This window comes from Mauremys mutica, chromosome 4, assembly GCF_020497125.1.
Source record: "Mauremys mutica isolate MM-2020 ecotype Southern chromosome 4, ASM2049712v1, whole genome shotgun sequence".
In the NCBI taxonomy this organism is placed as follows: domain Eukaryota; kingdom Metazoa; phylum Chordata; order Testudines; family Geoemydidae; genus Mauremys; species Mauremys mutica.
This window is the reverse complement of record NC_059075.1, coordinates 94664542-94679483: the sequence shown is the minus strand read 5'-3', so window position 1 is coordinate 94679483 and position 14942 is coordinate 94664542. Positions and strand designations below refer to the sequence as shown.

The 14942-nt window shown below is 41.3% G+C and overlaps 1 protein-coding gene across 12 annotated transcripts in view; it reads right to left on the bottom strand.

Moving 5' to 3' along the window:
* PPFIBP2 (PPFIA binding protein 2) overlaps window positions 1–14942 on the bottom strand; it is a 202817-nt gene that overhangs the window by 50531 nt on the left and 137344 nt on the right. For all 12 annotated transcript variants that reach the window (XM_045016715.1, XM_045016719.1, XM_045016721.1 and 9 more), the window contains one exon: window positions 10375–10506. In XM_045016715.1, the coding sequence (XP_044872650.1) occupies window positions 10375–10506 (132 nt within the window). The remainder of the gene's footprint in view (window positions 1–10374; window positions 10507–14942) is intronic.

Here is a 14942-nt window from a genome sequence, read left to right as displayed (position 1 = left end):
CCTGGCCTGGGTTACTGGCGGGGACTTGGGCTCGGCTGATAGAGGGCAGGAATTGGACTCTACAGCTGCAGGACAGGAACTGGGTTGATTTTCACCCGGCTCTCAGGGGACAGCTCTTTGCCCTCATCCCACTCATCTTTCTGGTTGCCCTTTGGCCGTTGGAAAAGTGCTGCCACCAAGATCCAAAAGTGTTTGTTGGTCTGTCCAGTTCTTTGTAAAATGGACAGGTTACATGTCTCCTGGTGGATGTCTTCCTTGCATCCCTCATCTTAAGGTAGGCCCTCCTGAGCTGTGTGCTCTTTCTCCAGCACAGCTTGGTGTCCCGATCATGACTCTTTGTGGACATCTGCTTCATAATATCCACAAACTGTTCTTTATCCTGATGTCTGACCAAAAGAGCTTCCTACACCAACTCTTCTCCCAGATGGCAATGAGATGCAGGGTCTCAACATGGCTCCAAGCAGTAGCACAAGGCAAGTTGTGGGGACTGTGGAGTGGAATAGCTATAGGACTGCCAGAATACTGATACACTTGAGCCCAGGAACAAATGTGCAAAAGCTGGTCTCACGCCTGGTTTTGCATGGGGGAGGGTCTGTCCTGGGAACTTGACACCAGGGCAGGGGATGCACACAGGTACATAGTCAGACCAGTAGTGGTTGACTTCAAAGCACTGAGGGATAGCTGTTGGAGCAGTGCATACACACGAACAACAGATCTAAATAAATCAATTCGTAGCAAACTTAGTCCACTTTGCTATAGGACTTCAGAATTTTGCTGTAAGTGTGGAGTTAATGCATGGGGATGCGTTGCGTCACGTGTACGCGTTATAGAACCGGATTAACTCAACTTGAACTGGTTTAAAACCCCGAGGTAGATGGACAGTTCAAACTTCACTGCTGCTGCTCAGTTTTCCTGTTCTTCCCTGCCTCACAGGAACATTGTGAAGATAAATACATTACATTTGTTAAAGATTGTAAGGGGCTCAGATAATACATTATGAAGCCCTTATAAAGTTGCTCAAATATCTAGATAAGACATATAGCGGGAACACAGCGAATACTCCTTCTCCCTTCTAACAGCCAGGGTGATCTGGTTGGGGATGGGAGGCACTGCTTCAAATTTACTGGACAAGTACTATCAGAAGACTCGATATAAAAGATGACACTTTGAGGAGGATAGGAATCTCCGCACCTTCCCATTTCCCAACACCTTAAGAGAGATGGAGGGTTAGGAAGGAGAGACATCTCACCTGGGCACTGCCCCTGTCCGGTATGTTTAGCCACTTAGCTGTTAGGAATCTGGTAAAATTCCCAAGTCCTTTGTGTGAGTGGTGAGGTTCTGAAAGATTAAGGGGGAAGAGGAGCATGGTATTTTGGGATGAGAGATCTGGGAGGCAGAAGTGCACGAGGAGACAGAAATTACAGAAGAGAAGGTAGAGCACACGACATAGGGAAAGAGTTATAAGGGAGTGGAAGGAGAGAGAGGCAACAGATATGGAAGACAATGAAGGAAATATACACTATGATCTACAATAGAAAAGAAAAGAAAGACGAGGAAGTTTAAAGCCAAGAGAGAGAATAAATCTCATTAAAAAAAAGAAAATTGACTATATTTTACAACAGCACACAGCAAACAATACATAACCATCTTATTACTTTAGATTACAGAAGGTGTGGTTCTGGAATATGTATGAACAAAATCACCAGTATATTTTACTAATGGGCTTAGTCCACAGTAGGTACATTTTTCAAGCTCTGATTTTAATGAATAGTAAGGTTTTGTAATTTAGCATATTGAAATGCAACTTTTGTTACCTTTTACATTGGTGCCCAATTTACCTTCACCAGGCATCCAAGCACAGGGGTTATCCTTGTCACTGGGCCTACCCAAAGGTGTCCATACAGGATCCTAATGACCTCCAGCTATCTGGCCATATCTTGCCTCTTGAATCCCTCCCCTCCTTTAAGATAACTATAACCTCAGTGTTCATCCTCTGAGACCAACATTACTGATGAATCTTGGCACTGGCATCGAGGGGGCACTATTTCCCTGAACTGACATTCCCTGTAATGTGACAAACCCTAAACCTAATCCAAACACATGGATCTTGCATATTCTTGTACATTAAGGAACCCTACCTATGTCTTGGGGAAAACAAGAACAACAGTTCTTCAAATGTGCATTTTAAACATGGAGCCCCATTCATGGTGCTGTTCATACCTTAATATACATTTCAACCTTTTTCTTCAATGTGTATTTCATATGTACTCTAATGACTCACTAGTCAGTGCCAGACAGAGGTGAATTATTAAGCAAAAACAGCAACAGTACGTTTAATAGATATCAAATCAACAAAGGATATTTATTTTAAAAAAATCCTATGAAAAAAAGGACAGAAAAATTATTTGAAAAACCAACCAACAAAAAATCAAAACACCAAAACCCTCTGTCAACATGAGTAGATTATAGTTCGGCTTTCCAGAAATGATCCCACAAATAATTAAGGAAACACTGCAAATGCAGCAACGTGGAACTAAAGAGTAATCTTAAAATAGGCTTTCAAGCATGCCAATGTCACTCCACCTCCATTCAATTTAAGCAGCTTAAGCAAAGTACCTTTTACCCTGACACGTGAAGTGGTTTTGATCAAATAAAGTGAAGGTTTGTACTGTAAACATAAAAAATGTTTTATCATAAGTGCTTGTTTCAGAGAATAACAAAAAAAATTGCTTCAAGATTTTCAATTTTTTAAAAGTACAAACTGAAGTTTTTTCTGAGGTTCTTTTAATTAATTTCATTCCATCAGAACACACACAATGAACAGAATGAAAGGAAAAGCAAATTATTTCGGCAAGTGTGCTAAGCACTTCTCAAGTGGCTCACTGTATTCAATGTGTCAATGTGTAGTTATGTTGACATATATGGTAGCAGATCACCTCAGAAACTATGTTGCTATACAAACAAACATAGTTCTATTGTTGGCATTCTAAAATAGAACAGCTATAACAAAATGCTTTTGAGAGTTAAAAGCAAAATGCAAACTTTATAAAAAAAATTAGGGCCATATTTTGCTCTCATTGACATCTGTGCATTGGTAAAGCAGGCATCAATAAGAGCAGAATTTGGCACTGGGTTTATTATTAACACAGCACGCTCTCTACAAAAAGTCACACAGATTAATGCCTATTGTTCACAACATAATTCTGGTTAGTGGAATTCAGTTTTTGTGAGAAAGGGGGCAATGCACAAAATTATGCTGAAGTGTACTTCTCATACATCACACAGAGAGCAATTCTTCTGGGTGAGGCTCTCTACCACTGATCTTGTGCTGGCCTGAGGACCATTAGCTGTCAGTTCAGGTTTCCTATCTTGAGACTTTCTTTCCTGGATTTTACTATTAATTTCCAGCTGTAGTCTACACATCTGCTCCTGTAGCTCACTGATCAGGTTCACTACTGACTGCAAGAAGGAAAGAGAGAGAGGTGAGAAAGAAAATGACTGGGATTAAAGAAGAAATAAGGGCAGGAAGCACAGAAGATTATTTCACAGTCACAGGACTACGGAATACATGAAGCTGGGAAGAGACTACAAAGAAACAAGCCTGATTTTCCCTACATGAGATAGGTGTAAATGGGTGTAAATCAGGAGGAGCTCCATTTAAGTAAGTGCTCATATATCAAGGGGATGGATGTTTTAGAAATACCCGAGACAGAGAGGTTTAGTGGAGTTACTTGTGATTTACACCAGCGTGAAGGAGATCAGAATTTGGCGCCAGGTCTTTACCAATCTGCCCAGCAGGATACAGAGATATAATGACAACTGGAACTCATACTGTGACGTTGGCCAGTCCTGATAGCTGTTCTGGGGCAATTTGTGACCACAGCCAGACTTTTTTTTTTTTGCTGCGCTAAAATGCGATCAGTTATATACATTAATATATGCACCCAACATAATTTACTAGTAAAAAGTTGTCATGTAATCATTCTGGACCATAATCTACTCTGTCATATAATTTATAATTACAGACATCCATGCCAAAAGAAATCCTACTCCAGAAAATAAATTAGTCGACCTCCATTCTAGTAGCACAGGGGTGGGCAAACTATGGCCTGCAGGCTGAATCGGGCCCAGCAGCCGTTTTAATCTGGCTCTAGAGCTCCCGCTGGGGAGTGAGGTCTGGGGCTTGCCCCACTCCAGTGCTCCAGCCAGGGAGCAGGGTTGGGGGCCACTCCACGTGGCTCCCGGAAGCAGCGGCATGCCCCTCCCCTCCCCTGGCTCCTACGCATCCCAACCCCTATTTTCTGAGCATGCATGGCCTGCCATACAATTTCTATTCCCAGATGAGGCCCTCAGGCCAAAAAGTTTGCCCACCCCTGTACTAGCAGGTCCCTTTATACCCAGGACTAGCAAGGATAAGAACAATAGGTCCCTAAACCATCCATTCTGCCATTTATTCCCACCAACCTGGACATGTTCCTGACACACGATTAAGCAACACATTTTGGAGAAGCCAAAATGATGCTCTAAAAGGGAAGGCAGCAGAATGACAACACAATTTTAAAATAACCCTATGTAAATACATTCAGATGGGGAACAGCTTCCCTGGAACAGTCAATAAAACAGGACACTTCTAGTTATGGGAAGGAAACCAAGTCCAAGTCTGTAGTAAAAGCTATGTGACGTCCTATTCCCCTTCCTTAATTAAATGGCTCATAATCTTCAATGCTTCCTCAGAGATTACAAAAATTTGGAATTGCTCTCTTAATATTCATGTATATTGATATCACGTATTTTACAGCCTTTCATTTTTCCTAGGTAAAGTAAATCTTATGACATTAATCAATCACCTAAGTGAGTGGGAAAGTTAATGGGCAGCAGAACACCCAGAGGGATTGGGGACCCGCAAAAGGGGCAGAGAGGAGATTTCCAATTTTTCTATTACAAAACATGAAAATCCTCTTAAAAGTTTACACTTACCTGAAACTCTCCTGCAGTGCAGTAAATGCAAAGCTAGCTAAAATTGTAGAAGGGATCACTGAGAACTTCTTTGTGCAGGGGAGCAGCTTACTGGGTCTCGGCATATACTGTTCCAAACAAGCAAATACTCTACAGAACCAACCGAGGTGCACTAATGGCACAGAACTCTGAAAGCAGGATCAAAGGCTTTAAATATACCCTCCCTTTGAATTTCCAAAAGGTATGCACATCAGCAAGCTAGAGAAGTTATATGGCAGACAGGTATTTCATGCTAAGGCCCTGATTCAGCAACGCATAGGCTAACTTTTAAGCACATACTGAAGTGGTTTGCTGAACCAGAGCCTAAATATGTGCTGTTTTCAGATCCCTTCCTCCACTTAGCAGTGGTTTTATACTGTAGATAAAATTATGAACAGCCCCTTTAACATTTAGGAAAAGTTGTGTGGCCTGCAAAGTCTGGGTATTAGTTCCTTTACAGATTTTGCTACACTGTGCCAGGACTGTAGGTAACAAAGCCAGGCTGCTGGAGCACCAGCTAATGCAGGTGGAACTGTATCCCTCATATGCTGAGAAGACTGAGTGACCACATCCATTAGTAATTTTGCAATAACACAGCAGGGCAGTGGGGAGGGAAGTGTTTCTGTAGCCAAGCCCATCATCCTATCATAGTATTGCCAGGGAAACTCCTGGAAAGCACAGGCTTTGTGTAAAATCAGGATACTATCCAGAGACCTTGATTTTCCATGTCTGGATTTTGTTCCATTCTCAGAGTCATTGCCACAACAAGGCAGCAGTTTTTTTTTTTTAAATTAACACTGTGCTGGTAAATTCCTATTGAGTACTACTACTGCTACAGGCTGAGATTTTAAAAGGAGACTAAGGGAGCTAGATACCCATCTTCCACTGAATATCAATGGGAGTTGGGTGCTTGCCTAACACCTTAGTCTCCTTTGAAAATCCCATTTTTTATTCTGCATTTGTCGTTGGCAGGGAACAGGCAGCACTATTAACCTTTATGAGGCAGAGCCAAGCTAGTTTTTGCAGAATCCTTGGTGACATCAGCTGTGTGGGGCCCAAGCAGACTTCTGTAGGTATGGATTGGCACAGGTAAGGGACTGGCAGCTACTCTAGTTGTAGATTCCAGTCATGGCAATGCAGGAGTTTGGCAGCTGGGGGAAGGTCTCCTCTGCTTTCCAACTCTTTTCCACCGTGCTCCAGTGACTGGTTCCTTGAATGTGGGGCCCTGTGTGTCTGTGCACTCTGGACTTGCCTTGAGCCACTCCTGATAAGTTGGAGATGGTAAAACTCCCTGTCCTCCCCACAGACAATAAGATGGGTCCATAGAAGGAAAATGCTCCAGCTTCAGTCTCTGCCTTTGCGGACGCGTGTTCTCCTTTTACAGGAAAAAGGCTGAGAGTACATTGTTTTTATCTTTCTCTTTTTGCTTCTCCTCTTCTGGGAATCTCTTTCAGTATGTTTTCCTATACCAGGCCTTTTCTCTCTCAGCATTAAAGACTGTTATAGCTATAGCTGGAGTTTGATTTGGGCCAAAGAGCGGATCTAAACTCCCCTAGACTTTGGGAGACTTTGTGGCTCTGGGCTTTCTCTGAATATAAGCACAAGAACGTTCAGAAACAGTGAATGCACCCTCTCCTTTTTGCCAATCTCTCCCCCACAGCTCTCGGACTAGGCTCAGAAGATTATGCAAATGAAATCTGGATTGAGGCGAAGTGATGCAAAAAGCTGAATGTCAACATCACCTGTTAGCAGCTCCAGGACTGCAAGTGATAGGCTCCTCAGAGATATAGACATACCTGAGATAAATGTGTTTCATTTGGTTTTAATTTCCAGATACAAACAAAAAGTGCCTCTCTAAATAACCCTAGCCACAACAGATGAAGAATCATTGTACATGGGACGTAACTCTTCCTACTCACCACTAAATGATGGCAAAGCAGAGATTAGTTGCTACTGTTTGAGTCTTTCTTCTTATCCCAGTAAACTCTGTACAGAAAACAATTACTGAAAAAACAAGAAGATTCCAAGATTTGTTTTTCCCATGGCTAAAAACTATGGGTCCAATTCTGCCACCTGCCCTCATCTGAGTAAGAGCTCCAGGATATGGCACAAAGCTCTTTGTCTTTGCATACACATACTCCCATTGAAGTAGTTTTGCCTGTATTATAACTTCAGGAAATTACTTTGTTGCTTTATTGCACCAGCAAATGGAACTATGAAACATACAAATCTGAAGAAAATGTACAGGGCAAGTTTATGGAGATGTGCTGGGGGCAGAAATGTGGAAGCAGAGTGCCAGGAGCCAATTCCCCACTCCCACTGCCAGGAGGGACCAGGGCACAATCCCTCCAAACAAGACACTCATGATAGTGACAGGGCTGTGTCCCTCTCCTGCACGCTGTCTACCCAAGACAAAAAGATTGCATTGTCCAATGGTCCAGAAGGGCCAGTGCAGCACGTGTACACCCCCTGTGCACCAGGGACCTCAAGGAGTGTGGCAGTGCATTGCCTTCCATGCACATCAGTGTGTAAGCTACACTGTCTAGCCCACACCATACAAATGGTCCATTCATACAGCCAGAGCGTACAATGCCACGTGTGGAGAGAGAGAGGGGTAGGGCGGGGGGAGGGGAGCATGACAATTGTTCCTGCCACCACCTAATAGAAGACGTGGTTATGCCTCTGTACACAACGCAGGTGTCTCCAATGCAGCAGGTCACTTGATACTGCAGCTCTTTACATAACCTCATTATATTTTTAAAATAATTTCCAAGGGGTCCAGAGCTTCTAAAGAAAGGAAAAAGCTACAGAGAACTCTTCAGGTGGGACTCGAGAAACCAGCTCATAAACCTTTACAGTGCTGCACTGACACACAAGGGAGTTATTCTGCGAAGTGGACATTAACGTTGCAGAGCTCAGGAGTGGAGCCTGTCCGTTTACAAACATCTATCCTCTTGGCCCTCCTGTTACACGGATATAAATAGCACTTTCAATTTAGCACGTGCTTTTGAAGAGCCAGTGACAAGTGGCATTCAGTGTAAAATTAATACCTTTGAGGGGAGCTTAGAGAGACTCAACAGACTCTTTGTTACTAACTAAAATCAAAACCAAACCACAGCTGCATGTTGTGCAGGACAAAGTGAAATGGATTTGAGAGATAAAACTCAGAATCACTCCCAGAAGTATATCTTAATTTGCCTTATCTTCCCCTAATACTAGAGATAGAATTTAATAAATTCTATCTAGCTGATGGGAAACAGCTGGTTTAAAATATAAAAGCACAGAATTAAAAATTAGATATATGTTTTAGTTGAATTATCCTGTGTTTTTGATACTCATTTAAAAATAAATTTAAAAAATCCAATTGCAAGAGGCAAGTTTTAATATGCAATATAATTTGCAGGCAATTTAAAATGGCTTAGCTAGAGAATGCCTCTGGAGTAAAACAGCATTGGTGTTGGGGTGGGGCCTCAGCACTATCCCCTCTGGGTAGTGTCAACACAGCGTCCCATCAATCAATGTCATACCCACCTGGGTCAATCCCAGCCCCAGTCTAGAGCACAGTGATTGGCTGGCAGATGGTATGGTGCTGCCCAGAAAAGGCAGTGGCTGATGAAGGCAGTCTCTTTCCGCTCTGCCTCCTGCATCTTCACCCACACTCCCATGCACCTAGCTTGTTCCAAATGTTTATTGCAGCTTCAATTTCATTTAACAGATGCAGTTACTAGTGGGTGCTATGTACATTATGGTTATTTTGCTCAGTCAGTGTTGGTTTGCACAGGTTTGGCTCTCTGAAGCAACCAGTTGGGCCACAGCCTGGCTCTTCAAATATAAGCACAGGTCACAGTCTCAGTTTTTCTTACTTTGGATATACTTTGGGTGGTGGTCTCTTAGCAGCCAAGATCAAACTGACCCTCACATTGGGCTTATGGTGGGGGTCAGGTCTACCAACCCTAGAGCAGTTGACAGTTTGGCATATACTTTAACCCAACGTTTCTCAGCCGTTCCCACCAAACTAGAACCTTCCCTATCACTTAGGATAGAGCAATGTAGTCATGACCCCCATGTTGAAAACTCCTGACACAATCCAAAAGAGATGGGATTAACCCATTCTGATGGGGTGTTTGGATTCTTCGGAGCACCTACCCCTTGGTGAGAGATTTGGCAATTTCCTTGTAAAGTAGATTACACAGACCTGGTTAGACCTTAGGGTTACATGGGATTCTACACTTAAAACACTGATAGTTCTGAGTGAAAAATCATGGGGAGGCCACAGATGATAAAGGGGCTCCTGTTACTTACTTGGCTGTCAACCACCACCAGAATTTATCCTCCCTAACGCTATCAAAGTTTCAGAAACCTTGTGAAGCTCAAAAAACCCAAATTCCAAACCTAGAAGTGAGCAGTAAACTACAGCTCCCATAGCTAACCTATGTACGGTCAGCTCGTGTCCAGCAGTTTGTTGGAAGCATTACAGAGGAAAGGTATTTTACACAACCTGAATTTCAAATTTCTCCTAAGTAACTTAGAACAAAACATTTTTCTGCTGCAGGAAAGTGCAAACCTTAGTCCCAGAATATAGTCCTTGTAATCCTCCCCCGGCAGGCTACTGCAGAGCTCCATTCTGTTAGGGGCACTGCTCCCGCCCCTGGCTGAGGTGCAGGGAAGTTCTGTGGAGCTGTGCTCTGTGATGTGCCTGGAGAGTGGATTTCCTGCAGGGCTCTCAGTATCCTATTCACCTCCTCACCCCATGTGCTAGAAACAAAGGTTCTGCTGTGTCCACTGCCTCCCACACCTGCAGTAGGGTCTAGTATTTGTCCAAATATAGACATCATTTCTTTTCACCAAGATTTCTCTTCATTTGACATTTGCAGTGTAACTGCAAGACCCCCCAGGTCTGGTGTTCATGGCTGCTTCGGAACCAGTACAGATCTGCTGTATGGGACCAGGCCACGATTGCGCTGAGCCACCGGCCATTCCCTCCGCACAAATGGGGGGCACATCAGCTGTGGTAGACCTGAAACTGCAGCAGCAGCTGCAGAACTGCATTGTTGGCTTTGGAAGGATTCCTACATCCCCCTCCCACAGCTCCGTGGAAGAGGAAGGGTTACGTGATGAACAACTTTAATGCATTTTCTGGAATGGACTCTGGGTCTGACTAAAGTGGCACAGTAACCTTTGACATTAGTAAGTATAAAAAGGAAAACACACAGACACAAATACAGTAGCATCTAGGGCACATTACCAAAGGTACAGACAGTGCATTGTAAGCGGGAGACGGCTGTTGCACATGCATTTCAGCTCAAGGGCTTCTCAGAACTACAGTATAATGCATGAGACTGACATCAGAAAATAAACAGGGAACTAAGTGAGACTCACCTCAGCTTTGTTCTGCTTCTCTTCATATTCACTCTGTTCCTTTTCCATGCCAACCAACTTAATCTTCAGGTCTGAAACTTCTGCCATTAGATCTAGTTTCTGAGTCTCTAGTGACGTTCGACTTAGCAGCTCCTGAAAGAATAGCAGATTTTCCCCCCTAATTATTATTATTTGTATAAAACACTAGCAGTGAACTAATGTATTACTAACATTTATGCGGACAAAAAAGTCCCTGCCCAAGGAATTTACACTTTCAATACAAATTCAATATGACTCTATATCTTATTTAAGAGCCACCATTCACTCAAAAGTATAATTTAAAAAAATTGTAACTTACTGTAAAACGTAATAAATTTTACTTTTAAGGATTTTTAAAAAATTAAACAGGAATTAAACAGTAATAAGTCATCAGGACCCAAGAGTTCTGAAGAAATTCAAATATGAAATTGCAGAATTAACAACCTATCACTTATATCAGCCTCTATACTAGATGATTAGAGAGTAGCTAAAAAAGACTCCAGAGGCGATCCTGGTAATTGCAGGCCGGTAAGCTAACTTCAGTACCAGACAAATAGGTTGAACTATAGTAAATCACAGAACTATCAGACATAAATAAATACTGTACGTTGGGCAAGTCTCAACACGGCTTTTGTAAAGGGAAATCATGCATGAAACTATTAAAATTCTTTGAGACTGTCAAAAAGCATGAGGACAACGGTGATCTAGTTGATATAACGTCCTTAAATAAACCTTTGATAAGTTCTCTCATCAAAGGTTCTTAAAGTAAGAAGTCATAGGATAAGAGAGAAGGTCCTCTCATGGATCAGTAACTTGTTAAAAGATGGGATTCAAAGGGTAGGAATAAATGGTCATTTTTCACAGTTGGAGAGAGGTAAATAGCAGGGTCCCAGAGGAGCTGTACTAGGTCCAGTCCTGTACAACATATTTATAAATGATCTGGAAAACGGGGTGAACACTGAGGTGGCAAAGTTTGCAGATGATACCAAATTACTCAAGACAGTTAAGTCCAAAGTGGACCACAAAGAGTTACACAGGGATCTCATAAAACTGAGACACTGGGCAAGCAAATGGCAAATGAAATTCAATGTTGATAAGTGCAAGTAATGCACATTGAAAAACATAATCCTAACTATACATACAAAATGATGGGTTCTAAATTAGCTGTTACCACTGGGAGTCATCGTGGAAAGTTCTCTGAAAATATCCACTCAATGTGCAGCGCCAGTCAAAAAAGGTAACAGAATGTTAGGAACCATTAGGAAAGGGATAGATAATAAGACAGAAAATAATGCCCCTATATAAATCTGTGGTGTGCCCACACTTGGATACTGCATACCGTTCTGATCGCCCGATCTCAAAAAAGATATATTACAATTGGAAAAGGTGCAGAGAAGGGTAACAAAAATGATTAGGGGTATGGAATGTCTTCTATATGAGGTGAGATTAAAAAGACTAGGACTGCTCAGTTTAGAAAAGAGATGACCAAGATAAATGGGGGGGGAGTCCACAAAAAAGAGAGGAAGGTCTACAAAATCATGAATGGTATGGAGAAAGTGAATTGGAAAACGTTATTAACCCCTTCACATAACACAAGAACTAAGAGTCACCTGATGAAATTAATAGGCAGCAAGTTTAAAACAAACATAAGGATGCATTTCCTCCCACAATGCACAGTCAAGCTGAGGAACTTGTTGCCATGGCATGTGATGAAGGCCAAAAGAATTAGATAAGTCCACAGAGAATAGGTCCATCAATGGCAGTTAGCCAAGATGGTCAGGAATGCGACCCCATGGTGTCCCTAAATTTCCAACTGCCAGGAGATGGGACTGGATGACAGGGGATGGATCTCTTGATAATTGCCCTGGACTGTTCATTTCATTGCATGAAGCACCTGGCATTGGCCACTGTAAGAAGACAGGATACTGAGCTAGATGAACAACTGGTCTGACTCAGTATGGCTGTTCTTATGCACTCGCTGTCTATAATTTAAAAAACATGTGGCATTGCAGACAAGTTTGAAATAGGCATTTATTACTGTTGGAAAAAATAACTATTATATATGTTATTACTGGAATTGTGACAGATTTATTAAAATATTAGAGTGAAAACATTTTCAAGTTCACCAGAATGCTCTATGCAGAAGAAAATAGCTGAAAAGAGATTGTTTTGCTGTTGCAGAAAAATCAAGCAACTTGACTGCAAACGTAAGAGGAAAGCAGCCTTTTCTACCCCCTCCACTGTGTGTATCCTTCCAAGGATGTCAATGAATTTTGCAGCTATTTTTCCTAAATGTTCTTCCATGTAAGCTACTAGAGAATATTTTTTTCAGGAGAATGTTTGTGTCTGAGCTGTTTCATGGCCAAGACATCAAGCTGGAGGAGTATGTGGAGGCTGAATAAGCACAAGGACATAATCCTACACAAATCTTCAGATGACACAGTAGAAAAAACAGTGCATCAGATAAAATCTTTTCATAGTTTTCTGCAGTCCTGTGGCTGAGCGCTTGAATTCCAGAACACTTACCCAGACAGAGATTGATTTTAATATTACAATGCAATAATTTAGATTGAAAAAGCTTTTTATACGCATTATTCAGCAAAATATATGTTCCGCAACATGGAATCCCACAAAAGGCTTAAGAAATCCACTTCAGCTGCTGTGTTAACAGAGACAGGCAACTTCTTTCCTATCACATGAAATGTACCCTGAAAGTTTTCTTTGCACAGTGTAGCAACTGTTAATTTTGGAAATGTATGCATGCTGCAAAGTGAACAATGTTGAATGGAAAGTGATGTGATCTAACTGGAATCCAGCACAGAAGACAATGTCTAAACTGAGCCACATACTAAACTAGAAACATTTGGCCAAGGCTTTTGCTTAAGCAAGCGAGCTGAGTTTATTTTTTTTGAAGTATTAGAAATCTATGGCAGAGCATGGCATGCTTTGGATAGAAATAGCAAAAGTGATTATCATACCAGTTTCGTGTCATGTTTGGAAAACATCCATTTCTTAAGATTTATCTCCTCACACCTTTCAATTCCTATGGCAGTCAAAGCCAAGAAAATAAGATGACAAAGGATAGAATTTTCAAAAGCACCTAATGTACTTAGGTACACCTCTGTCTCATTCTCCAGAGTGATGTATTCTTTTAGGAGCCTAAATCTGCTTTAAAGTCAATGGCCTAAGTAACCTTTAAAAATAGAAGGTCAGCTCCTAAACCACATAGGCATATTTTGAAAATTTTATCCCAAATCTGAAATGGGGTACTAAAGAAAGGATGCTAGACTCTGATCTCACTTGCATGGGATAAATTCAGAGGAACTTCACTGAAGTCAGCATAGCTACTCTGGATCTACACTAATGTTATTGAGATCAGAATCTGGTTCAAAATTATTATGTCTGTATAATATGGTTTAGAAGCAAGGAAGGATTTTGAAAAAGCAAAGCAAGCAAAAATTTTAAAGTTACACAGTCACTATTTATTTAAAACCCAAATTTAATCCACCTCAACATTCTTTTAATCTGTTGGAGAATATTGTCTGGATTAAAAATAGTAATTGACTGTCATCTGTGCTGCAGCAGCAAGTATCCAAACCACCCACTGTTCCCACAGTTGTGCCCATTCTTGCTGACATTGTAAAAGGTATTTGGGCACAGACAGGAAAATAAACAGAACAGGAACGTCGTGTTTTATGCCTCTGCCTATGCATCCCTCAAAGTGTTGCATCTGTCTGCTACTGAATTATTTCACCGAGTTACATCTGATTATTTCCTCTTTTGTTTGTTTCAGTATTTATAGTTTAATATTTTATTGATGTAATGTTGTTCAGAAACTTTGTCCAAGAATTACTCAATATATCATTTCAGTAGTAACTGCTTTTTACACCACAAATTCTGTTTTCAAAACTGTGAGCCAAAATCTTTATAATATATAAAATATAAAAGTTATCCTTACACTTTTCAGCCTTCCTGGAAAGCAAGGATAAAGCACCACAACTACAGCATCTTGTAAAGGATCACTGTCCAGAAGTATTTATCACCCCAAACTGGCACAGGTTTTACTACTGTAACTTTAAATTAGAATTTTAACTTCAAAAAGGGGAACTGCACAAAAATGAGGAAGCTTGTTAAATGGAAATTAAAAGGAACAGTCACAAAAGTGAAATGCCTGCAAGCTGCATGGAAACCATTTAAAAACAACGTAGTAGATGCTCAAACAAAATGTATACTGCAAATCAAAACAAGAGGACCAAAAACATGCCACCATGGCTAAACAGCAGAGGAAAAGACGTGGTTAGAGGCAAAAAGTCATCCTTTAAAAACTAGAAGTCAAATTCTATTGTGAAAAATAGAAAGGAGTATAAACTCTATGAAGTCAAGTGTAAAAGCATAATTAGGCAGGTCAAAAAAAGATCTGAAGAGCACCTAGCAAAAGACATACAAAAAAAATTGCTGTTACCATTTAAGTACACCAGAAGCAGGAAGCCTGCCAAACATTCAGTGGGGCCACTGGACAACTGAGGTGCTAACCGAGCACTGAAGGAAGA